This window comes from Pristiophorus japonicus, chromosome 6, assembly GCF_044704955.1.
Source record: "Pristiophorus japonicus isolate sPriJap1 chromosome 6, sPriJap1.hap1, whole genome shotgun sequence".
Classification (NCBI taxonomy): Eukaryota; Metazoa; Chordata; class Chondrichthyes; family Pristiophoridae; genus Pristiophorus; species Pristiophorus japonicus.
Window position 1 is genome coordinate 141,763,694 of NC_091982.1, and position 23,367 is coordinate 141,787,060.

The following is a 23,367-nucleotide window of genomic DNA, read 5'->3' on the forward strand; positions in this document are numbered from 1 at the left end:
TAAATTTCTCCTCATCTCAGTTCTAAATGGGCGGCCCCTTATTCTTAATCTATGTCCCCTAGTTCTAGATTCCCCCATGAGTGGAAACATCTTCTCTGCATCTAATTGTCGAGTCCCCTTATTATCTGATATGTTTCAGTAAGATCACCTCTCATTCTTCAGAACTCCAGTGAGTATAGGCCCAACCTACTCAACCTTTCTTCATAAGTCAACCCCCTCATCTCCGGAATCAACCTAGTGAACCTTCTCTGAACAGCCTCCAATGCAAATAAATCCTTCCTTAAATACGGAGACCAAAACTGTATGTAGTACTCTAGGTGTGGCCTCACCAATACCCTGTACAGTTGTAGCAGGACTTCTCTGCTTTTATACTCTATCCCCCTTGCAATAAAGGCCAACATTCCATTTTCCTTCCTGATTACTTGCTGTACCTGCACACTAACTTTTTGTGTTTCATGCACAAGGACCCCCAGGTCCCTCTGTACTGCAGCAGTTTTTCTCCATTTAAATAATAATTTGCTTTTATATTTTTTCAGCCAAAGTGGATAACCTCACACTTTCCCACATTATACTCCATCTGCCAAATTTTTGCCAAATGGTAACAGGGATGAGGGACTTCGGTTATGTGGAGAGACGGGAGAAGGTGGGGTTCTCTTCAGAGCAGAGACGGTTACGGGCAGATTTGATCGAGGTGTTGCAAATCATGATGTGTTTTGATAAGAGTAAATAAGTAGTAATTTTTTCCAGTGGCAGAAGGGTTGGTAACCAGAGGACACAGATTTAAGGTGATTGTCAGAAGAACCAGGGGTGAGTTGTGATCTGGAATACACTGTCTGTGTGAGTGGTGGAAGCAGATTCAAAAGGAAATTGAATACTTGAAGGGGGAAATTGGCAGAGCTGTGGGGAAAAGCAGGGAGGAGTGGGACAAACTGGATAGTTCTTTCAAAGAGCCGGCACAGGCATGATGGGCTGAAGGACCTCGTTCTGTGCTCTCGCTCCGAGTCAGAGTCCCAGTCAGGCTCGGGAAAAGATGGCATGCAGTTTATTCCCGTTTCCTCGGTGTACATGGGTTTCAGCTTTTACTGCTTGTAGCCAAGAATCAGGCCGGAGTGATATTTACTTAACTTTAGATTTTATTACTGAAATGTATGCTGACATCCCAATACAAAAATCCCCGTGTCTCAAGAGTTCACATCAATCATTTCAAATAACTGCATACCGTACAGAATGCTGCAGCAATCTCGGGATATGGCGCCTCAACACAAACCCTAGGGTTTACATTTAAATACTTATATAAGTTACTCAATAATAATGCAGTTTGTCATCTTTGGCATGAAGTTCAATGGTACTAAAATACAGCCGGTGTCAGGTACAAATATTCATACAAAATATATTAAGTTTTTTTTTTTCGTTTTTTTTTGCTCCACGATATTTTTTTGTAAACAACGTACATGTGAATGCTGTCACAAAGTAAACGCAATGGCCAGCAATTGCACATTATATGAAAAACATCACAATGTAAAAAGCTGAGCAAATTCCAACGGCAGAATTAAGCGAATTCCCTCCCCTCTGCTGTCCAGCTCCCAGTCAGCTTTACTTGTCCCTACAGCACCCCTCACGCACTGAAACCTGGGGTGAAATGTGATACACCTAACCTGTACCGCTACCCCCCCAATGGTTCTTGCTGGGGTTACAGATCCAGCAAGGTCCTTTGGTACCTCAAAAAGTCAGGTGATAAACCTGGGCATTTTGCTAGTGGGCTATCCGGTCATGGGTGGCATCACTGTCCCGCCCCCCCCACCCGACACCTACAGCCACGTATTCCCCGGAATGAGTCAGCGGATCGTGACCAGAGGCGGGGGAGCCTTGTTGGATTGTTCTTGGCCCTAGCCCAGGTCTGATAGAAGGGATAATCGGATGATGTACGCTTGCCCTTTAAACCCACCCGTTCCACACTCCGCGAGTCCGGGTTGGGTTTTTGAGAATGAGCGGTAATAGTAACTGTGGCAGAACCAGCTGCCATGCTTTGCCTCGGGTAATCGCCCCGCCGTACCCGATCGCTCTGCATCCTCCTGACCTGCAGCAGACGCAGCGATGTGTCGCTGGGGTAACGCGAGAGAGCGAGATAACCAGCAAAGGTGGGCATGGAACGCAGCCGATAATAAACACGAGCTGTGGAGCAAGCAACAACTCAAAGGGGGAAGTATCCACTCAGAAACGTATCCTTCTCATATCCAGTGATTTATACATGAAATGGTGGCCAGTGACACGCTCAGTGGTATCACACATCACCGATCACACCTCCTCCTAGAAACTGTGGCTGCCTCCCCCCATTCCATCCATTCCCAATCGGCAATGGAGGGGATGGGGGGGTGAATCAGGGCTTGGGGGTAGACCTCACCTCCCCCCCCCACCCCCCCAGCCCCCACACCCACATACCCCCGGCCATTAACTTTAATCTGAACACTGCAGTGTGAGAGTCTCCCCTGCAGAAGGCAGTGCCTGCTCTAACACAATCCGAGCAGGCGGGCTGGGCCCCGGGGGACGCAGGGCAGGGGGCATGTGTTTAACAAGAGCACGGGTGATGTGAGCACTGGGCTTCCTGCTGGGGCTGGCTGTGCCCATGCCCGAATGTTCTCGAATCACAAGCTCGCGGCACTTTGCTGTTTGGTTGACGGGAGCGAGGGGCTGTCTGTGTACAATGAAACTTTCACCATTACGGTGCTTGCACATGAATGTTCCAAGAGGTGTGCAGGAAGCTGGAGGCGAGCGGTAAACACAATGCCCCTGTCCTGCTCCTGAACCACAAGTTCCAACAACGAATGGTTGAATATGTTGCGAGCAAGCATTGCCGGTTAGAGGGGTACTGAGCAACTCTCGGCGAGTTTGCAAGGCGTGCTTAGCTCCGTGAAGAGCCCGGCATGGAACCATCTCACTGTTACCGTGGAGACCCTTGGACGTGGCATCAGTGGGCGGTAGCCATTTTATTGTTCCATTTTTAAAAATGTTTTGTCCTATTCAGGAAGGTACAGGTTGTGTCGCTGCATCGTGAGTGATGTCATCCCGTTGCACCCGCACAATTGGCCAGTGACAGAACGTTCGGCCACAGGTACCCAGTCACCACAGTGCCCCTTGTGAACACCTGTGGAAGGAGGCTCAACAGAGCCCGATTGTGACTGTGCTGGGCGACCGGTGCTCTGTCGTGGACAGCGTGCTCCGACAGCATACTCTGTCCCGGACAGCGTGCTCACGGACAGCGTGTTCCGACAGCGTGCGGTGTCCCGGACAGCGAGCTCACGGACAGCGTGCTCCGACAGCGTGTGGTGTCCCGGACAGCGAGCTCACGGGCAGCGTGCTCCGACAGTGTGCGGTGTCCCGGACAGCGAGCTCACGGACAGCGTGCTCCGACAGCGTGTGGTGTCCCGGACAGCGAGCTCACGGGCAGCGTGCTCCGACAGTGTGCGGTGCCCCGGACAGCGAGCTCACGGGCAGCGTGCTCCGACAGCGTGCGGTGTCCCGGACAGCGAGCTCACGGGCAGCGTGCTCCGACAGCGTGTGGTGTCCCGGACAGTGTGCTCACGGACAGCGTGCTCCGACAGCGTGCGGTGTCCCGGACAGCGAGCTCACGGACAGCGTGTGGTGTCCCGGACAGTGTGCTCACGGACAGCGTGCTCCGACAGCGTGTGGTGTCCCGGACAGTGTGCTCACGGACAGCGTGCTCCGACAGCGTGCGGTGTCCCGGACAGCGAGCTCACGGACAGCGTGTGGTGTCCCGGACAGCGAGCTCACGGACAGCGTGCTCCGACAGCGTGTGGTGTCCCGGACAGCGAGCTCACGGACAGCGTGCTCCGACAGCATACGGTGTCCCGGACAGCGAGCTCACGGACAGCGTGCTCTGCCCCATGGACATCGCGCAATGCCTGAGAAGGTTGCTGGGCTCCGCTTCCAGCAACAGCTGTGAACGGAGGGACCTCCCAGTCACAAATGGAAATCTTGGGAATCTTTCAAATCCAGAGGGAATTTCAGGCGTTGTAAATATACACTGCTGGGCAATATCTGCAGGGAATACGGACAGGGGCAGGGAATGGAAAACATAGAGCTGGGCGAGAGCAAGGGAGGAGAGAGCGTGTCTGCTGCCGGCAGGAAACAGAAGGTAGGTTTGAAGAGAGGTGTTTAGCAACATGAGGGTTTAGCTCAGTTGCACTAAAACTGAAACAAAGAGGGTTTTAAAAAAACAGGTTAGTTTACAGCATTATGTACAGTATATATTATGTATAGCACAGTCTAGTGCTATATATTTGTATTCATATATATTTATGTTGCTATGAAGCCTTTATGCTTGGCAGTTGCGTGAAAAAATACTGACTCCTGCTACAGGACCCCCTTGTCCTTCGGCGAATGCAGCTTCACAGCATTTTGAAAAGTTCGAGTTTGCTCACGAGTGGCTCCCCTCACTCAGGGTACGCTCAGACGTGGCACATAGAGTAGCTCAGCTCCTCCATGTGTCGGGCCCTCGAACAACGCACAGTCTTTATAGCAGCTTATGGATATGGTACACTTCAGGCTACATCTCCCCCCACCCGCCTTTCCCACAACAACAGCGTCCTGGCTGGAAGTCCGCCCAATCCACATTTCTCTCTTTTTCGTCGCTTTGACATGTGGGCAGAGGGGGAGAGAAAAAGGCTTTCTAAACAAGGAGATGTTTATGTTTCACAGGAGTCCTGCGTTTTCTGCCACAAGAGTCCTTTTTCAGATCAGAATTTCAACCATCTCGCTGTCTGTTGATTCGTGGTTTCTGACGTTGCCGGGAGCCAGCGGGGTCGATGTTTGTGAGGTATCTGCCCGTGGGGAAAGCATAAGAACATTCCTCGTCAGTGCCTTTAATTACCTTCTCTTCACCATCCCATGCCAACAAAAAGCATCTTCTCCCCCCATCCCTCCCAGGGTTTCAGGATCACCTGCATCCCATCGAAACCACATAGCCCGAATTCCTGGAGACGAGGCCAGTCTGCAGGGGTCGAGTGTGCAGGTACCCCGAGATGGCAATCAACACAGCCTCCCAGTTTACAAGTTTAACGGTAAGCCCCTGGGCGCTGAATCACAGGCCAATTTCCCCATACCCACCCCACCTGCGCCAAAACACAAACTCTTCCCCTCCCTCACTCGGAGTTACTGCACCAAAACACAAACTCTCCCCCCTCTCATTTGGCATCGTTGCATCAAAACACAAACCACCCACCCCTCTCACTCAGTGTCACGGCACCAAATACAAACTCTCCCCCCTCTCTCTCACTAGGTGTCACTGCCAACCTCACAGACACTCACCCAATGACGTCGCTGTGGGTTTGCTGACTCGTGAGCTGACTGCCGTGTCACTGTTCCTGGAGCTTTCCTGGGCCGAGGCTGACTGCTCGATCTCCACCATTTTCTCGGTCTGCGTGCTACCATCTCTGCTCCCGTGTTTGGCGTGGGATGTCGTGGGGTGCGAGGCCATGATGCCCGCCTGATCCTCTGCGGAGCCTTTGCTCAAAGCACCTGGAAAGATAAAGATACGTTAAATACTGAACGCAGTCCTTCAATTTATTGTACCCTAAGAACTTGCATTAAATGAAACCGATTCTTCTGTAAGCTCATGTTCGTTTTCTTTACTGCTAATATCTTTGTAGTTTTTGCAGGTTGTAATGTGTGCACCTGTGAGTATGCTCACGGGTTGGTAGAGCTGTTGCTGGTCGTTCAGCCCAACTGCCTGCCTCTCTTCCGCGGCGGCTATGTTCGCGCCAGGGTATCCCTGGAAATGGAGCACGCGGTGTCCACCGGTACACTCGTGGCCTTCCGCAAGAGGTGGGCGCCGGAGGCACTGGAGTGCATCATCTCAATAAGGAACAATATTTTAATTTAATTTGATACGGTTCCCTTTAATGTTTAATTTTAATTTGTGGTTTTTGGTGCCCTCAAAAATATGGGGCACTTAATCAAAAGTTACTTTTAAAATTTTTGTCGAGCTGTTGAGTTGGGAGTTGCTTAGCCAGTCAAGTGATGTTCCCAAGACTCAATAAAACCCCAGCCAGTTGGGTTCGGGGGATCCACGATGAGGCAGCTGGTTGTGAGCCTGGTGGATAAGCTGGTAATGTGTAGTGTGATTGTTAAACCTTTGCTAATAAACCAACTAGTTCTTAATAGCAATGTGTTGCTATGAATTATTCAGCAAAGAACCCATGAAGCAAATACATTACATGGGTCACAGGAAACAAGCTCATTAGATGATGTAGAAAGTTGCAGGTTAATGGATTGCCTGCACAGGCACCGACAGCTGGGTCTTACACAGGGCAAACTTACCACACCCCCTGAGGCTGGCCAATTGGGCAACTTATTCTTACTGGTGGTGAGCATTGGTGACTCCAGCAAGTTTACGGTGGGGTCAGACTCTTGCGTTGCACCACAATAGGCCCGATAACTCTCGTCTAACCTTTCCTGTGAGACGCGCTGCATTTTCTAACAGAGTGGACAGTCGGATGAGCTGTTCCCAGTGATGGACGAAAGCAGTACAAGATTAACATGCCCAACGTGTGAGGAATTATCCCACCACCATTTAATAGAAGTGTTCCAAGTTGTGGGGGGTTTTGAGAGTAAATAGGGAGCAGCTGTTTCCACTGGTAGGGAATTCAGTAACCAGAGGACACAGATTTAAGGCAATTGGCAAAAAGTCCAGCTGGGAGTGCAGGAGATTTTTTTTACGCAGCGAGTTGCTGTGATCTAGAACGCGCTGCCTGAAAGGGCGGTGGAAGCACTTTCAAAAAGGAATTAGATAAATACTTGAAAAGAAAAAACATTTGCAGGATTGTGGGGAAAGAGCAGGGGAGTGGGATTAATTGGATCTCTTTCCAAGAGCCGGCACAGGCACGATGGGCCGAATGGCCTCCTGCTGCGGTACCATTTTTGTCACGGAGCAGGACGAAACAAACCAGCACTCCCCCTCTCCTCACTTAGTGTAAAACACCAACAATAAGGGATGAAAGAAAGATCCTGCATTTCCATAGTAGCTTAATGACCTCAGGATGTCCCAAAGTGCTCCGCAGTCAATGATGTACTTTTGAAGTGTCATCACTGTTCTAACGTTATGTTACACAACAAGTGCCCAGCAAAATCCCTCAAACAACAATGAGATAAAGGAGGGATAAATACTGCCCTCTCTTCAAAAAATAGTGCTAGAGGACATCCACCAAACAACCAGACAAGGTCTCAGTTTGATGTCCTGCCTGAAGGATGGCTCTTCTGACAATGCAGCGCTGTGTCAGCCTGAATTTTGTGCTCAAGTCTCTGGAGTGGGGCTTGAAGCCACAAACCTCTGGTTCGGAGGTGTGAGTACTACCCACCGAGCCACCGATAATGCTGCAACTGCACCATAAAGAGCCAAAATGAGAAGACAGTCATGTCAGAGCTAACCGAAACATGTCTGGAATGTATTTACCTGATGTGCCTCTCGTTGCTTTGCCGAGGGACTTCTCGGTGGTCAGCTGGTTGGTGGAGCTGGCCGGGGTCACTCCTGCGGCCATGGCGATGGATGGAATGGAGCGTGCAGGCCGGAGAGCAGGCTGCTCAGGTTTGCCATGCTCCCTCCTCGAGCGCTGCTGCAGTACCTTGATGATGGCATCCTTCTCCAGGATCTGTGCGTGCAAGGCTTTAATCCTAAAGGCCACAAGCCAACAGAATTACTTATAGCACCTTTGCAATTAAACCAGAGGCTTTCATCTATCATATCAATCTTAATCAAACAAAATGTGTGGACCTTTTGTGATCAATTAAATGCAAATTCTTCATTAGTAGCAAATCCTTGCCACACTGTTCTTCAAGGTGCCTGTCTGAGGTACGGACTGCCTGGGGTACAGACTGTCGGGGGTACAGACACTGTCTGGGATACAGACCCTGTCTGGGGTATGGACTGTCTGGGGTACAGACCCTGCCTGGGGTATGGACTGTCTGGGGTACAGTCTGTCTGGGGTACAGACTGGTACAGACTGTCTTGGGTACAGTCTATCTGGGGTACAGACTGCCTGGGGTACAGACTGTCGGGTACAGACTGTCTGGGGTACAGACCCTGCCTGGGGTATGGACTGTCTGGGGTACAGACTGTCTGGGGTACAGTCTGTCTTGGGTACAGACTGTCGGGTACAGACTGGGCCCAGATTTTGATTGGGATCCCAGTACCACAGCACCAGCATATTTCTGGAACCACCATGGTGGTTAAGCAGTGAGTTGCGGGCGGATTATTTGACTGTACAAGGTTGGAGCATTAGCCTGACAGCGTCTCACCCACCGTCTGCACAGGTGCACCTCCCAGGTGTGACCAGATGGCAATCCCCAGAGGGAACCCAGCCTAACCTTTAGCCTCCCTTACCCTGGGCCACCGATCGACCAATCCTGCCCTGACTGCCATCAGCTCAGGCAACACTAACCCAGCAATGGCTCTCAGCACCTTCTGACTGTTATGAAGGAACTACCACAAGACTTGTCTTTATCAGTGAGGTCAAATTGAATCCTCTACCCCAGAGGGCTGTGGAGGCTCAGTCTCTGAGTATATTCAAGGCAGAGATTGATAGATTTTTGGATATTAAGGGAATTAAGGGGTATGGGGACAGAGCAGGAAAGTGGAGTTGAGGTAGAAGATCAGATATGATCTCATTGAATGGCGGAGCAGGCTCGAGGGGCTGAATGGCCCACTCCTGCTCCTAATTCTTATGTTCTTAAAGGAGAGATAAATACTCGCTTCTGAAGGAATTACTAAATATATCACCTTAACACATCTAGAATTAGGTTACTAAATAAAAATAAATACCTGCTCTCCATCTCTTGATGGCGATGACTGGTCACAATGACCTCCCCGCTCTCGTAGTAAAGATGCTTCTCCAAGGAGCCAACGTTGAAGCTGCTGTTGGGGGAATGGCGAGGGGACTGATTGATGATCGTGGTGTCTCTGCAGAAATAAAGAAGCCATTCAGTTCTCTAGAAAAGAGAAGATTGAGAATTGACCTATTATGAAAGGGTTCGATAGGTTAGACGTGGAGATGTTTCCACTTGTGGGGGAATCCAAAACTCGGTATCATCAATATAAGATAGTCACCAAGAAATGCAATAAGGAATTCAAGAGAAATGTGGTGAGAATGTGGAACTTGCTGCCACAGGGAGTGGTCCCGGCGAATAGCTTATTGAGGTGTATAAAATGATGAGGGGCCTACATAGAGTGGATAGGAAGGACCTGTTTCCCTTAGCAGAGGGGTCAATAACCAGGGGGCATAGATTTAAAGTAATTGGTAGAAGGTTTAGAGGGGATTTGAGGAGACATTTCTTCACCCAGAGGGTGGTGGGGGTCTGGAACTCACTGCCTGAAAGGGTGGTAGAGGCAGAAACCCTCACACATTTAAAAAGTACTTGGATATGCACTTGAAGTGCCGTAACCCACAGGGCTATGGACCGAGAGCTGGAAAGTGGGATTAGGCTGGATAGCTCTTTGTCGGCCGGCGCAGACACGATGGGCTGACATGGCCTCCTTCTGTGCTGTAAATTTCTCTGATTCTATGAAATAGCATAGATGCATTTGAAGCTAGATAAGCACATGAGGGAGAAAGGAATGGAAGGATGGGCTGATAGGGTGAGATGTAGAGGGGTGGGAGGAGGCTCATTGGAGCATAAACACCGGCACGGACCAGAATGGCCTGTTTCTGTGTTGTAAATACTATGTCATATAATTTCAGTTTAACCATTTATGTTTTGACAACTTTTTTTAAAAAATGGAGCGATATTCCATTTTGAAAGCTAAGGCAGCAAAAGAAAAGGAAAAGCTCCAAGAGGGGAAATGGTGCCAAATCCACATGCTATCCAGCACCTAGTACAAAAAGTCCCAAAGTGTTTGAGGGATCTGTGACAATGGCGGTTGTAATGTTTACCACTATGAGTATGCTCAAGGCTTGTAGAGCTGTTGACCTCTTTTCCGCGGTTACATCCAAGCCAGGGTGTCCCTGGAGAGGGAACACGTGGTGTCCATTGGTACGCTCACGACCTTCCACAAGAGGTGGGCACCGGAGGGACTGGAGTGCAGCATCACCCCGGCAACAAATTTTAATTTGATTTAAGGTTTTGTTAAAGTTCAAAATGTTGATTTGTGGGTTCTAATGCACTTGCCAAAAGGGGACATTTGATTTAAGTTTCAACTAAAATAGTTGTTGAGCTGTTGAGTTGGGAGTGGCTTAGCCAGTCACGTGATGTTCACAAGAGTCAATAAAACCCCAGCCAGTTGGGTTCGGGGGATCCACGATGAGGCAGCTGGTTGTGAGCCTGGTGGATGAACTGGTAATGTGTAGCATGATTGTTAAACCTTTTGCTAATAAACCAACTAGTTCTTAATAGCAATGTGTTGCTATGAATTATTCAGCAAAGAACCCATGAGGCAAATATATTGCAGCGGTGATGGACATTGAGTTGGAAGGAGGAAGGGTTTAGGGGGCGTCTCATGGATCTGGAAGATTAGATGGAAAGCATCGTCAGTGCATAGCACGTACCTCTGGGTAGCAGCAGTGGCAGCGGCGTCCATTGCAAACTGTCGCATGGTGCTCTCCTCCAGGTACTTCTGTTCCCATTTGGTCATGTCAGCTTCCAGAGCAAGGACCCGCTCTTCCTTCTCTCGAAGTAGCTCCATTAGTGCCGGAGCGCTGTACTCTGAGGCTCCGGGGTTCTGAGTCATCGCCTGGCGCTGTGGGAGAGGGGGGAAGCCATTGTTAACTCTTATTACAAATAAACAAACAAAAAAATTGCTATTATATTATTAAAATGCCAGAAAAACACTTATATTATAGCTCTCAACCTTGGCTCAGTGGGTAGCACTCTGGCCTCTGAGGCAGAAGGTTGTGGGTTCAAGTCCCACTCCAGGGACTTGAGCACATAAATCTAGGCTGACATTCCAGTGCAGTGCTGAGGGAGTGCCGCACTGTCGGAGGTGTCGTCTTTCGGATGAGGTGTTAAACCGAGGCCCCATCTGCCCTCTCAGGTGGATGTCAAAGATCCCATGGCACTATTTCAAAGAAGAACAGTGTCCTGCAGAATATTTATCCCTCAATCAACATCACTAAATCAGATGATCTGGTCATTGTCACATTGCTGTGTGTGGGAGCTCGCTGTGCGCAAAGAGGCTGCTGCGTTTCCTACATTACAACAGTGACTACGCTACAAAAGTACTTCTGGATCGCATTTTGGGATGTCCTAAGGATGTGAAAAGTGAGATATAAATGCAATTTCTTTCTTAAGAGCCCATGCAACAAAGAAGTGAGTTTTCATTTGAAATCTCTTCAGGCGCCTTTGTTTCAAGCTTGGTGCTACTTTGCTATGTTGGGGTGATTCCGTTACCTGACACTCGCAGTCCCATGCATTAAATCACAGGAGGCAGACCCCGCGGTGTCCCAAGGGAGCACCGCTGCACTGCAGAATCCCCATCACCCACCCCTCAAACCCCACTTTGTTGATCAGCAACAATCCAACCTGCATCAGCAAATCCTTCTCCTTATGACTGAGCAGGTGTGTGAAGGACCATGTACAGTAGACACCTCTAGTCACTGGAGAAATACCACCAACGACGTCGCTGCAAGATCCTACTAATCCCTTGGGAGGACAGACGCACCAATGCTAGCGTCCTTGACCAGGCCAACATCCCCAGCATCGAAGCACTGACCACACTTGATCTGCTCCGTTGGGCGGGCCACATTGTCCACATGCCAGACACGAGACTCCCAAAGCAAACGCTCTACTCGGAACTCCTTCACGGCAAACATGCCGAAGGTGGGCAGAGGAAACGTTTCAAGGACACCCTCAAAGCTTCCTTGATAAAGTGCAACATCCCCACCGACAACTAGGAGTCCCTGACCAAAGACTGCCCTGAGTGGAGGAAGTGCATCCAGGAGGGCGCTGAGCACCTCGAGTCTCATCACCGAGAGCATGCAGAAAGCAAGCGCAGGCAGCGGAAGGAGCGGGCGGCAAACCTGTCCCACCCACCCTTACTCTCACCGACTATCTGTCCCACCTGTGGCAGGGACTGTGGCTCTCATATTGGACTGTTCAGCCACCTAAGGACTCATTATTAGAGTGGAAGCAAGTTTTCCTCGATTCCGAGGACCTGTCTATGATGATGATGAAGGTGTAAACATGATGTAGAATGGGCAGCCTGAATGGTTCATTACCTGCTGGGTCCTCAGGCTCTTCAACTCCTGCTCCAATCGGTTCCGGAGCCGTAGCTCCAGGTGTTCCCGTTTCTCACAGGCAGCCTGCAGCTGAGTCAGCGCGTGCTGCAGTTTCTCCACCTTTTCCACGTACGCTCGCTTCTTCCGCAGCTGAGAGAGACAGAGAGAGAGAGAGGTTTATAAAATGCACGCCCAGCTTCAGGTCCCGACTTTTTTCGCGACAGGCTTTAAATGAAGAATTAGGCAGGAATTCCCGCTGCGCACCTCGTCTTCCAGCCGCACTACTTTGGACTGTGTGCTGTTGAGCGCCTGGTCGAGGAGCTCCATTCTCCTGCGCTGCTCCTCATTCCTGCTATGTGACAGGGTTAATTCCCTCCGAAGCAGTTCCTTTTCTTGCTGTTCATCTCGATCTGTCAGCACACAAACACAGCAAAACCGTCAGTCATGTGACGCTCCTTCCCCAATTAGTCAGAGGATTTTAACACAAGCGCTGCATGGCAATCCATTCCTTACATTGTTAAATCAAATGCCTTTAAAAACAGACGTGCATGTTTATCTGCATGGACAGCAAGTCCAAATAGACGCTCTCAAAGCCGAGTTACTGGACTGTAGTTCGTGTCAGGGGTCGTTGGATAAAACTCCAACAGTCCTGATCAGATTTTTTCTTTTGTCAATGATAAAAGGTGAACTGACCAATCCCGTGCAAGGGAGCACAGGTTGGGGACAGGGCTACAGCACTGTGCTGGGCCCGGGAATTCATCCTTTCATTTCCTCAGTGTCAGCCGTGGCTCAGTGGGCAGCACTCTTGCCTGAGTCAGAAGGTTGTGGGTTCAAGTCCCACTCCAGGAACTTGAGCACATAAATCTAGGCTGACACTCCAGTGCAGTGCTGAGGGAGCGCTGCACTGTTGGAGGCGCCGTCTTTCAGATGAGATGTTAAACCGAGGCCCCGTCTGCTCTCTGAAGTGGATGTAAAAGATCCCACGGCACTATTTCGAAGAAGAGCAGGTGAGTTATCCCTGGTGTCCTGGCCAATATTTATCCCTCAATCAACAGCACTAAAATAGATTATCGGGTCATTATCAAATTGCTGTTTACGGGAGCTTACTGTGCGCAAGTTGGCTGCCGCGTTTCCCACATTACAACAGTGACTACACTCCAAAACTACTTCAGCTGTAAAGTGCTTTGAGATGTCCAGTGGTCGTGAATGGCGCTATTGTAAATGCAAGTCTTTCTTTCTCAGTGAATATAAAGACACCATAGCCCGGGACCAAACATGGGTCTCGAGGGTCTGGGGGAGTCTCTGTGGAGCCCAGCCTGAACTATGGAGGCAAAAGCCACCAGTAAGCGAGGGCATCCGATGGCCCTGTGGTACCGGTGCGCTCACATCAGAAGTATCAACACAAATCCTGCTCCTGTGCTGACTGTGACTGGTTGCAGCATCCTCGGGCAGGGAGCAGAATGCTTCAGATTACAGCCGCACAGCCCTCCGATATATATCAATATGTTAATACATTTGGCATGCCCTCCCACTTTTCCGACCACATCTGCAGGTAATGATCGCTTAATGGGGTTCTCACTGTTAGGTCACAGTCTGTGACATTTGGTGACACTGTCCGACTTGCAGTTGTCTCCTCTGGTCACCAGGTGCTGCTGCAGGGGAATGTTTTACTTTCAACCCTGCCATTTTGCCTGATTTTCCAGCTTTCCAATTTACATGAGTTGCTAAGTTTGTTACTCTTACGTAAAGAAGGAAATAGAAAGAACTTGCATTTATATATTGTCTGTTTCAACCGCAGGATGTCCAAAAGCACTTCACGGCTAATAAAGTATTTTTGGAGTGCAGTCACTGTTGTAATGTTGGAAACGCAGCAATTTGACACAGCAAGCTCCAACAAACAGCAATGTAATAATGACCAGATAATCGTTTTTTGTGATGTTCGTTGAGGAATAAATATTGGCCCAGGATGCCGGGTATAACTCCCTGCTCTTCTTCGAAATAGTGCCATGGGCTCTTTTACGTCCACCTGAGAGAGCAGTCGGGGCCTCGGTTTAACACCTCACCTGACAGTGCAGCACTCCCTCAGCACTGCACTGGAGTGTCAGCCTAGAATTTGTGCTCAAGTCTCTGGAGTGGGATTTGAACCACAACCTTCTGGCTCAAGAGGCGAAAGCTCTGAAATTCTCTCCCTAAACCCTTCCTCCTTTAAGATGCTCCTGAAACCTACGTCTTTGACCAAGCTTTTAATCACCCCTCCCAATATCTTCTTCTTTGGTTTGGTGTTCATTTATGTCTGATAACCGTCCTGTGAAGCACCTTGGGGCATCTCCCCATGTTAAAAAGAAAGACTTGCATTTATATAGCGCCTTTCTCGACCACTAGACTTCTCAAAGCGCTTTACAGCCAATGAAGTACTTTTGGAGTGTGGTCCTTGTTGTAATGTGGGAAACGCGGCAGCTAATTTGTGCACAGCAAGCTCCCACACACAGCAACGTGATAATGAGCAGATAATCTGTTTTTTTTGTTATGTCGATTGAGGGATAAATATTGGCCCAGGACATCAGGATAACTCCCCTGCTCTTCTTCGAACAATAGTGCCATCGGATCTTTTACATCCACCTGAGAGCAGACAAGGTGCTATATAAATTCAAGTTGTTGTTCCCAGGACAACTGGGGAATTACAATAAAGGAACACTGCGGCCTGCATGTGCTCCATGTCATGGGGACCAAATAGCTCCGATGAATGAATCGCTCTCTGGCTGGGTAATGTCAGCCAAGCGCTTCAAGATGGTTCACACAGCAGGACAGACGCCCCCGCTTCACAGAACATAGTCGCAGATAAAACAAAGATTGAGAATCTTGTTTGTCCAAGGTTGCGAAATAAGATGCATTCCTGCCAGCGATAATTAAGGAAATAGCATGGAGTCCAGCGATACTAATTGCTGCACCGAATGCCGACACTCAAAACAATTTACTTGAGAAAGTAAAGGCCTGGCTTTATGCTGCCGCATGTTATCGTTCCTCAGCAAATTTGCAAATAATTTGTGCTAAAGCATCATGAATCCTGGCACCCTTTCCTGTTCAACTTAACTGTTCCACTATAAGCTCAGTGTATTAATATCAACACAGACCCACATTCCACTCCTCCTCTCTCCCCGCTGCCCCGAGGGAATGACTGGATGACCTTGGTAGGCTCCTAACTTCCTGCTCTAAAGTTCCAACATTCAACAAAGAATGTGCTTCAGGGCAGTGGGGCGGGGGAGGGGAAGCTGGGCTGTTGATGAAAGTCATGGGACAAACTACAGTACACATCGCTCCTGACCTACATACTTAACAATCAAATACATTCCAACACATCGACCTCCCAGCGCAAACCAAAATTAACACTTTAATGGCGGTGGGTGCGATTTGTACCTCGCAGAAATAGCAAAGGCAGGAACTGACTGAAGACAGAACAGGGTTGGACATGCAAGGAGCAACTCATTGCTTTGCCTTTTCTGGTCTCAAGGCAGCGAGAAATGATGAAAGAAACACTTATATTTATATAGCGCCTTTCACGACCACCGGACGTCTCAAAGCACTTTACAACCAATTATGTACTTTTGGAGTGTAGTCACTGTTGTAATGTGGGAAACGCGGCAGCCAGTTTGCGCACAGCAAGCTCCCACACACAGCAATGTGGTAATGACCAGATAATCTGTTTTTGTTATGTTGGTTGAGGGATAAATATTGGTTAAGGACACTGGGAATAACTGAAGAGGTCGGATGTGGGCCTGTGTCTGACCAAGATCAGTTTGCAATGGATGTATTCTGTGAAATGAGGCGGCAGTAATCCTGGAGGGAGCTTTCTGATCTTTCACACACTAGGCTGATTGGAGCCTCCCTCCACTTTTAACAGTTTAATTTAATGCGATTTCAGCAGATCCAGGGAGATACATACCTGATCACATTAGGGTTCACTGGGACTGTTTAGATTTAGCCATGCTCCTTCCCACCATGTGTATTACGTTTTACAATATATGAATCTCAGCACCTGTACTAGTTTCTGTGTCTTAACCAAACTGCCTGCAATATTTTCGCACCTTCCATGTAACCAGACCTATTGCTTTATTCCCAAATATAACGTCTGCCTATCCATTCCCCCCCCCACCCACCCACCACCACACACTCACACTCAGTCACACACACACGCACGCAGTCACACAACACTCAGTCACTCACTCACTCAATGGGTTAAATCACTAGGAGTATCTGGTTGTTCACTGTTCAGGAGGAAGGTGAGAGTCTCCGTAGGACAGGGGAAGTTTGCGGTTGGCTCAGGGTTAACGGCGAACATTCCCTTTATGCTGCGCGCTGCTTGCTCACTGAGCATGGCAATCGCTCGGCTGTGACTAACAGAATCGCACACTGTGCTGGTGACAACCAATGCTGCACAAGACAATCAGTCACTGAAAGCCCAACACACCTGGAGAGGCTGGGGAGCAGGAACTCAAGGCCCCCCCCCTTGGTGTGGGGGGGGTTTCAGTCAGTGCTGGGACTGCAGTGCGGGAGAGAGGGTGGCAGGGGAAAATAGCACTGCAGGTATCATGGGCCTTATTCCCAGAATGCGGCACAGGTGTGGGTTAGTTATTACAAGCCTGGTACATCAAGTGATTAGTGGGGTAGTGGGGGGTGCAGTAAGTAACAGCACCCAGTCTCTGCGGGATCATACAGCAACACGTCTGCTCACCAGCAGTGTCTAGAAAACCTCCCCACAATTTCAACCTATCTCGCTGCACACCTTGAAACAGCCCGAAATATCCAACATTTCCCGCAGAGCCCATCTGTGTCACACCAGCTGCCTTCAGTGATGATCCCACCCGACCCTGCACACAGAGTAGTTAATCTTAGTGTCCAGGCCAATATTTATCCCTCAATCAACATAACAAAAACAGATTATATTATTACATTGCTGTTTGTGGGAGCTTGCTGTGCGCAAATTGGCTGCCACGTTTCCCACATTACAACACTCCAAACACATGACTGCACTCCAAAACGTACTTCATTGACTGTAAAGCGCTTTGAGACATCTGGTAGTCCTTAAAGACGCTATATAAATGCAAGTCTTTTTTGTTATATTAGCCAACATAAGGTGGTGTGGTCTACCATAGCACAGGTCGCAGAACCGCGGCAGAATTTAACACTCAGCCTTTTTGGGCAGAACGGGTTCTCTGTTTCATACTTTTCTCACTTTAAACTTCGCTGGCTATTTGTTTTGGAAAGTGTGGCAGCAGCGGGCTCAATCCCAGCACTCGGGGGAACAGCAGCAATCGCCCAGCGAGCAGTTCCTGTTCGCTGCCTCCCTCCTGACCTTACCTCAAGGGCACACAGGCAACGGCAAGAGCAAACATGCCTGCTTGCGATACGCTACGTGAGAGTGGCGTGCTAATTGTGCTGCACAGAACTCAACCTATCCATTAACTCTGCCCGCGTTACTTAAGTAGCAAATTATTGGTGTTTGAGGATTGGCGGAGGGAGGCACCCAACAGCCACAATCACTTGAGGTATGCCAGGAATTTAGACTGCCTTTATTATCACAGGGGAGAAGTGTTCAAGCGCCAAGAGCAGTTTGTTTAGCTCTCCGGTTTCTCTCTCCTTAAGCTTTTCACTGTCCCTTGTATAACTCGACCAAACCCTGAGGAATTGACCAAACTGGAGTCAGTATGAAGTGCCACATCACATGGCAGGGTGGCAGACAGGATGGGGCTGTGGGGTGCGGGAAGGGAAGGAGAGGCCACTGCCTCTGTTAGCAATATACTTCAAGCCGTGCGCGTTCCTTCCATGGCAGTTCCCGCTTGCTCGTTGGTTTTCAGCGGTGAGCACACGGCACTGCTGCCAATGCTGGGCACCGGAAGCCGGGCCTTGGTGTTTCTGGCCTTCCAATAACCTGGCTGCAGCCGCCCCCTCAGCGATGCACTGGGCACGATTACCCCTGGTTACATTAGCGTCCTCGACCAGGCCAACATCCCCAGCATTGAAGCACTGACCACACTTGATCAGCTCCGCTGGGCGGGCCACATTGATCACATGCCAGACATGAGACTCCCAAAGCAAGCACTCTACTCGGAACTCCTTCACGCCAAGCGAGCCAAAGGTGAGCAGAGGAAACGTTACAGGGACACCCTCAAAGCATCCCTGATAAAATGCAACATCCCCAACAAAACCTGGGAGTCCCTGGCCAAAGACCGCCCTAAGTGGAGGAAGTGCATCCGGGAGGGTATTGAGCACCTCGAGTCTCATCGCCGAGAGCATGCAGAAACCAACCGCAGGCAGTGGAAGGAGCGTGCGGCAAACCAGTCCCATCCACCCTTTCCTTCAACGACTATCTGTCCCACCTGTGACAGAGACTGTAATTCCTGTATTGGACTGTTCAGTCACCTAAGAACTCATTTTAAGAGTGGAAGCAGGTCTTCCTCGATTCCGAGGGACTGCCTATGATGACCCGTGCTGGCGCTGGAACAGGCCCACAATATTTACCCCACTGAGCTGATCAAGTGTTTGGTCGAGTCGTACAGACCAAGAGAACTCCGCGGTCAATGCAGCGCTGTGTCCGCTGTGCCCGGGGGCAGTATGGCAGCGAATGCAGCCTCAGTGCCCGAGTATAAAGGAGTGGGCACGCCGACCAGCATATCTTCTCCTGACTGATAAAGCCTGCCAGAAATGTGCCGACGTGCATGAGGGGCTTTGGCTTGGCCGAGATTCGGACGTGAATGGTGGCTGCAGACAGTGAGGTGCAAAGAACAGACGGAGCCGTGGAACAGTCCCATTCAAGGAGAACACCTTCAGGAGGAATCAGAGAAACTTACAGCACGGAAGGAGGCCATTTCGGCCCATCGCGTCTGCGCCGGCCGACAAAGAGCTATCCAGCCAAATCCCACTTTCCAGCTCTCGGTCCGTAGCCCTGTAGGTTACGGCACTTCAAGTGTACATCCAAGTATTTTTTGATTGTCGTGAGGGTTTCTGCCTCTACCACCCTTTCAGGCAGTGAGTTCCAGACCCCCACCACCCTCTGGGTGAAGACATTTCCCCTCAAGGCCCATCTAAACCTCCAATCAATTACTTTAAATCTATGCCGCCAGGTTGTTGACCCCTCTGCTAAGGGAAACAGGTCCTCCCTATCCACTCTATCTAGGCCCCTCATACTTTTATACACCTCAATGAGGAGGGGCAGGGAACGAGAGAAAACTGGTGAAGAATACCATGGGAGTGGGAAAGGGCTGGATGGATTCTAACATTGTCTCTCTGAATACCCGGCCAACAAAATAACAACCATTTCACTAAATAAATCACTTGCAACAATCTTAAACCAGTCTGAAACCTCGAACAGCCATTTAACAAAAAATCACTCCGATTGATTTTACTGAGCTTCCCGTGAGAGTTGGCTGTCGAGCTGCTTTATTCTAAATGCACATAAATTAATTATCCCAAATTATGTTGGGCCCTTCTGAGTCATTCCATTTAGCTTCAGTCTGTCAATCTTCATTGATGAAGCTTTACTTTTGCAAAACCGAATTTGTTTTTAGGAAAAAAAGGACTCTTACCCAACCACGAGAACCGTATTCAGCAAATACTTGTTTTTCTGGAGAGACGTTAGTTGTCAGTGAGTTGAAGATGAACTTACTTTGAGTGATCAGCTTGCTGAGAATGCTTTGTCCATCTTCTGAGATCTCACATTCTCTGCTGGCCATCAGTTTGTTGGCAGAATCTAGCTTTTCTGCAAAAGATTTATTGGGGGAAAAATGGTGAGATGACATAAGAACATAAGAATTAGGAGCAGGAGTAGGCCATTCGGCCCCTCGAGCCTGCTCCTCCATTCAATGAGATCATGGCTGATCTTCAACCTCAACACTTTCCTGCACCATCCCCATATCCCTTGATTCCCTTAGTATCCAAAAATCTATCGATCTCTGTCTTGAATATACTCAAGGACTGAGCCTCCACAGCCCTCTGGGGTAGAGAATTCCAAAGATTCACCACCCTCTGAGTGAAGATGTTTCTCCTCATCTCAGTCCTAAATGGCCGACCCCTTATTCTGAGACTGTGACCCCTGGTTCTAGACTCCTCAGCCAGGGGAAACATCCTCCCTGCATTTACCCTGTCAAGCCAACCTGCAGAATAGCAAGCTCAAAGCAGCTAACTGTACTTCAAATGAACTAACGCCATCAATCTTGTGAAGAGTTCGCCTGCAAAAACCATAATGTGCCAATACACACAGCTCCTGTAACTTCATCGCCGCCTTTTCACAGCATTTCTCTCTAATTATTACGAGGAAGTCCAAGTGAAATATCAGTCCGAATCCTCCCTTACAGTTTCTTATTCTCTTTCTGATAACTTCTAACACTGGCTGAATGTCAGATTTCTTCTTCCATTGATACTCTCAACGTGCTCCAGTTTGGTAGACTATAGTCATGACACCATTTAGACTCCAAACATAGTGATATTACATTCTGGTTCAAATGTGCAAAGCAATAGATTTTTGGAAATATTTGAAGTTACATATATTGAGCAATGCTTAAATGGAATTAACTCCATGAGCCCTTCGAAGGTGTAGTTCCCTGACAATTTTAATTTAGTTTAAATACGAGTAATTCTCATATTTGCTTGTATCTTTTGATCGTCTCCATCGTGACAATCTTTATCTTAACAAATTGATTAAAAGGGAAATTTGGGAGATATCAGCCAGCAATTTCTGGCTCGCAGTTGCGGTCTTAGTATGATTTATGAACCTGTAATGTATTTGCTTCATGGGTTCTTTGCTTAAGAATTCATAACAAAACATTGCTATTAAGAACTAGTCGGTTTATTAGCAAAGGTTTAATAATCACACTACACATTACCAGTTCATCCACCCGGCTCACAACCACCTGCCTCATCATGGATCTCCTGAACCCAACTGGCTGGGGTTTTATTGAGTCTTGTGAATATCACATGACTGGTTAAGCCACTCCCAACTCAACAGCCCTACAACTATTTTTGTAAAACCATAAATCAAGTGCCCTCTTATTAATGGGGGGCACTAAAACCGGCACAATAAACAAATTAACTTTTAGCCATAACTTAAATTAAATTAAAATTTCATTGCCAGGGGTGATGATGCACTCCAGTCCCTCTGGCGCCCACCTCTCGCGGAAGGCCGTGAGCGTACCGGTGGACACCGCGTGCTCCATCTCTAGGGACGCCCTGGCTCAGATGTAACCGCGGAAGAGAGGCAGGCAGTCGGGCTGAACGACCCCCTCGACCGCCCGCTGCCTGGATCGATTGATGGCCCCCTTGGCCGTGCCCAGGAGCAGTCCTACGAGGAGGCCTTCCGACCTGCCTGCTCCCCTCCGTACAGGGTGCCCAAAGATCAGGAGTGTGGGACTGAAGTGCAACCAGAATTTGAGGAACAGCCCCTTCAACTATTGGAAGAGGGGCTGCAACCTCACACACTCAACATATACATGGAACACAGACTCTTCCAGACCGCAGAAATTGCAGGCGGCCTGGGAGCCCGTGAACCGACTTAACAATTTATTGCACTAGACTGCTCCTTAAAACACCCTCCAGGCCAAGTCCCCAATAAATAAAGGGAGGACTCCCATGTGGAGAGCACTCCATTCGGGATCCCCGCCTCCTCCAGACGACAAGATGGTGCACCATGGCGTGTCTGGACGGCAGACGAGGATGGCAAAGTGGAGAGTGTGCAAGAGCAACCCGTACAGGAATCCCCTCCACGCAGAATTGAAAGGCACGGAGGGTCAACAGTTCGAAAAACCTGTGAGCATACTCACAGGTGCAAACATTCTGGAGCCTACCTCTCAGATCACGGTTGAAATCGTGAAGCCTCCTCATCTCTCCCTCCATTTTGTTTCTCATCGTTTTTTCCAGTGTCTCTCGTTTGGAAGATGCCTTCATGAGGTTGTCATAGGCTTCGGAAATCCTCTGGATCTCTCTCTCCAACTGCAGAGCAAACACAATGGAGTTTGACTGTGAAGGACAATAGAATGAGATGCAGCGGCGCGCGTGACACTTAATTCAATCGGATGACTTTGACCCCTACACGGCAACAAGACCGAGGGCAGTGAACAGCAAGTAATGGTTATCCGAGAAGAAATGGCCACTTCCAAATCAATTCAAAAGTGCCTAGCTATCCATCCAATAATATTTGATTCAGATTTTCATAGAATCATTCACAGAAGGAGGCCATTCGTCCCATCGAGCCTGAGCCGGCCCTTTGAAAGAACGATGCCAATTAGTCCCACTCCCCTGCTCTTTGCCCATTACACTGGATTCCTTAAATGAGCCTTTTCAATAATTGGCTAACTTTAGAGCAGCATCTGTTTTAGAAGACACATACAATGCTTGATTTGCCTGGTCAAATTCCAGGGAAATAACGTTGGCAACTTAAGCAAAACCAGGGCACAAGTAATGATTTTACAGCCCGCTATGCAGAACCTGCAGCCTACAGTGATCATTGCAAATCACTGTACGAAAACGATAGACAAAGATACTATAAATGATAGATTGGGAAATAGTCATGGCATATCTGAAAGCACACTTCTTGACAATTCGTAATGCATGGCACTGTAGCCAACCAGAAACCAACAGGCTGAGGGTGAATTTACAGATTCCGCAGCCCCCCAGGCAGGGAAACACACACAAACGGGGCAGTAGGTCAGAGATCAGGTCACAACACTGATTCTACGAGCTACACTCTCACTGGGAGTGTGGGGAATTTACCCTCAACTTTTCCGACATCGAACCACAATTCGTTAACACACGGAATTTTTTTTCCCTTTATCAATTTCCCCCCCCCTTCCCCCACCTTCATGTTACTGGTATAAGGTTTTGTGTGTGCTTACTGTCCTCTGATATCTCGCATCCATGCAGAAATCAAGCGCAGGCAGCGGAAGGAGCGTACGGCAAACCAGTCCCACCCACCCCTTCCCTCAACGACTATCTGTCCCACCTGTGACAGGAACTGTAGCTCTCATATTGGACTGTTCAGTCACCTAAGGACTAATTTTTAGAGTGGAAGCAAGTCTTCCTCAATTTCGAGGGACTACCTATGATGATCATGTCGCCCAGGTCGCTATCCTCAGCAGTGAGTGTTAGCAGTGGAGGGATC

General features: G+C 48.9%; 1 protein-coding gene across 2 annotated transcripts in view; it reads right to left on the minus strand.

Moving 5' to 3' along the window:
- Positions 1-1,115: 1,115 nt before the first annotated feature.
- The window catches only part of amotl2a (angiomotin like 2a), a 33,883-nt gene continuing 11,631 nt past the window's right edge, over positions 1,116-23,367 (minus strand). For both annotated transcript variants that reach the window (XM_070883221.1, XM_070883222.1), the window contains exons 4-12: positions 22,055-22,199; positions 19,882-19,974; positions 12,486-12,631; positions 12,222-12,371; positions 10,554-10,744; positions 8,834-8,971; positions 7,469-7,686; positions 5,326-5,535; positions 1,116-4,838 (exon numbers count right to left, since the gene is read on the minus strand). In XM_070883221.1, the coding sequence (XP_070739322.1) occupies positions 4,750-4,838; positions 5,326-5,535; positions 7,469-7,686; positions 8,834-8,971; positions 10,554-10,744; positions 12,222-12,371; positions 12,486-12,631; positions 19,882-19,974; positions 22,055-22,199 (1,380 nt within the window). In that variant the 3' untranslated portion in view covers positions 1,116-4,749. The remainder of the gene's footprint in view (positions 4,839-5,325; positions 5,536-7,468; positions 7,687-8,833; positions 8,972-10,553; positions 10,745-12,221; positions 12,372-12,485; positions 12,632-19,881; positions 19,975-22,054; positions 22,200-23,367) is intronic.